The sequence below is a fragment of the Fulmarus glacialis genome, unplaced genomic scaffold, assembly GCF_000690835.1.
Source record: "Fulmarus glacialis isolate BGI_N327 unplaced genomic scaffold, ASM69083v1 scaffold12008, whole genome shotgun sequence".
Lineage (NCBI taxonomy): Eukaryota > Metazoa > Chordata > Aves > Procellariiformes > Procellariidae > Fulmarus > Fulmarus glacialis.
In genome coordinates, this window is record NW_009227605.1 from 415 (window position 1) to 3,348 (window position 2,934).

Genomic DNA, 2,934 nt, shown 5'->3' on the forward strand with positions numbered 1-2,934 from the left:
TTCCATAAAGTCGTATAAATGAGCAAGGGGAAGCTCTTAACATTGCTGGTTATCTAGGAAAGGAGCTTCCTCGTGCTCTGCTGCGGTGGTGCCTGGGGACATCAGCTGCCATGAAGCACAGCTTAAGTAGCTCCTGCCGTGAAGTGCAGTTGTGGGTTGTGACCTGTATGCCAGCATACAGCAAAGCTTGGAATCCTGGGTTTTATAAGAACCGCACTTGTACCCCAAAATTACTACCTGCGTTTTGCCAATGGTAACTCATTTATCTTGCTTGGTAAAAAGTTGCAGTAGCAGGGAATTTCATAAAATCCTGTAAGAGAATGCTGAGAAATCCACCATCACTCATACTTCTTTTTTGTTGTTGTTCAGAAATGGCACCTCGTAAGGGCAAGGAGAAGAAGGAAGAACAGGTCATCAGCTTGGGACCTCAGGTTGCTGAAGGAGAAAATGTGTTCGGCGTCTGCCATATCTTTGCTTCCTTCAATGACACTTTTGTTCATGTGACTGATCTCTCTGGCAAGTGAGTATTGAACGCTGGTCACCTCCCTGCAGTTTCTGTTTTGAAAACAGAAATTAGATTTGGCAGGAGGCTCCACTGAAATCCTTCAGCTTCTGCTGAGCTGTAAGATATGATGGTGTGTGTACGTGAACATAGACCAGATGGCTTGGTGTGCTCCTCTGTGATGAATATTGTGCTCAAGGTACTGGATGGAAGCTTATTGATCCAGTAATGCTCAAAATAACAGCTTCTCTCTGTACCCAGAAGCTGGTTTGTGGGGAGGAAAGAGGAAGGGCTTTTTTCTGAATGTCTTGTTTCCCTTTTGTAGGGAAGCCATCTGCCGTGTGACTGGTGGCATGAAGGTGAAGGCAGACAGAGACGAGTCTTCTCCCTATGCGGCTATGCTGGCAGCCCAAGATGTTGCCCAGAGGTGCAAGGAACTGGGCATCACTGCCCTGCACATCAAGCTGCGTGCTACCGGTGGAAATAGGTACGTTGGAGGGCCTGGGCCGTGGCATTCCCAGCAGATGTGTCCAGTCTTAGAAGCATGCCAGATTGCACCACATCGCTTCTTTGCACTGCCTCGGTTGGGAAGGTAGATGCACCCCAGGAGTGACTTTAAACTTGACCTGAAGGGTGTCTGTCACATTGTGTGGTGACTGGCTGATGTGGTCATCTGTCGCTGAGCATCTGGAACCCGTTCTGAATGGGTTCTTCAGTTGACTGGAGCTAGGGTGTGCTCTTATTTATCTGGTAGTGGATGGGGAGGTGCTGTCAACTTGGAGATGTGTTACCTTGGAATGACAACGAAGTGCGTGTTTGGTGACTGATAGTGTGTGAATGGCTTGGGTCTGGGGACAGGAGGAGGGTGAGTTCTGGTATCTGGATGTTTTGGAGTGGGGAAACTATGATTTTAACATTGTCAGTTATTTGTGAACTGTGTTCAACTTCTGAATAATGTAAGGGGTTATGGGTTCTGGTTCTCTCCTCCAGGACCAAGACTCCTGGACCTGGTGCCCAATCAGCCCTGAGAGCTCTGGCCCGATCTGGAATGAAGATCGGCCGCATTGGTGAGTGATGGAGAAAGCGATAGCTAGATGTGTCATTGTATATCAGTGCAGAGCCTTGCTACCTCAAAAAATCAGTTTTGAGGGATTATTTAGTAAAAGGAGCTCAACAGGCCGTATATGCCACTTGGTATGATGGTTTGACTTCGGGGTCTTCTGCTTGGCCTCTGTCAGATGCCACTGTAGGTATGATTTAATTTAAACAGATTCTTAAATTGGAGATTCACCCGGAGGTGGCGTGAGCAGACTTCAGAAACCAAGTTTCTGTCTGCACGATAAACCGCAGCTGTACAGCAGGATGCTGATGCCCCTCTGATGTAACAGTGTTTGTGCCAGAGCTGTTCAGTCACCTAGAAGTACTGTGTTGGTCTCGGTTTAAGACCGACTCAGTAATAATGGAGTTCCTCCAACTGTTTGAGGGAGAGTCCCAAACTTTGTAGGGGAGTCACAAGAAGCAGTTGTGTTGGCTGCTCTGAAAGTTACATCGTGTACCTTCCGTTTCTTTGGAAACCCTGTGGCCACTTGGTTTAAGTGGGATGGGAGGTGGGGATTTTTGCTTCCTAAGCATTAAAAGCCCTGGGTACCCAGCCCTTGGCGAGTTCACAAATATCTTAACTCCCATGGAGCGTTAGTTCTGCCTGTGTGTGGCTCCTGCGGTGGCTGACTGCCAAGGTGCAGCTGTGGGATGTCAGGGTGACTGCTGGGGTTGGATGGCTGTGCCCGGTTGGTTTCTTGGGGTAGTTCTGGAAGGTAACAGCGTGGTTTCGGTTTTCTTGTCCCCGCAGAGGATGTCACCCCCATCCCCTCTGACAGTACTCGCAGAAAGGGTGGTCGCCGTGGACGTCGTCTGTAAACAATGCTGCACCTTTCATTAAAGCTCTCTTTTAAACTTCTTCTCAACTGTGTGTTTTCTTACTGAGGTATGCTCAGAAGTTGAGTGGCTTCAGTTCAACTACATCCACAAATGGCTTATCCTCTGAAGCTGGGCTTCTGGTTTGGGTTGTTGTTAGTACTGCTGCACCAGAGGTGCTTTTGAATATATACAGGAAAAGCTTCTAGAAGCACTGCAATTACAGCTCCCTCAGCTGCTCTGTTTATATATTTATACTTCCAGAGGTATTTAAGAAAAGTGACTCTATCACGCCCTGCTTCCTGCACTGATGTTTGCCCTCCATGGAACGTGCTGCCATCACCTGGAAGAAACGCCCATTTCCACCTTTCCCAATGTTCTCTTCCTATCTCTGCATTGCTCCTGTGTCTGTCACTTCCTCGGCTGGAGCAGGATTTTAGACCAAGAGAAGATTCGTGGGCATACATATTGAGAAGTATAGTTTAAGATAGGTGGGTTCTGTATGCTCGTGGTGTCAA

At 47.9% G+C, this 2,934-nt stretch overlaps 1 protein-coding gene across 1 annotated transcript; it reads left to right on the forward strand.

The window, feature by feature from the left end:
* The first annotated feature begins 366 nt into the window (after positions 1-366).
* On the forward strand, positions 367-2,466 carry RPS14 (ribosomal protein S14). The gene is made up of 4 exons (XM_009583207.1): positions 367-520; positions 828-989; positions 1,493-1,569; positions 2,352-2,466. Exons 1-4 carry the CDS (start codon positions 372-374, stop codon positions 2,417-2,419), a joined length of 456 nt encoding a protein of 151 aa, XP_009581502.1. The 5' UTR covers positions 367-371; the 3' UTR covers positions 2,420-2,466.
* Positions 2,467-2,934: the final 468 nt, after the last annotated feature.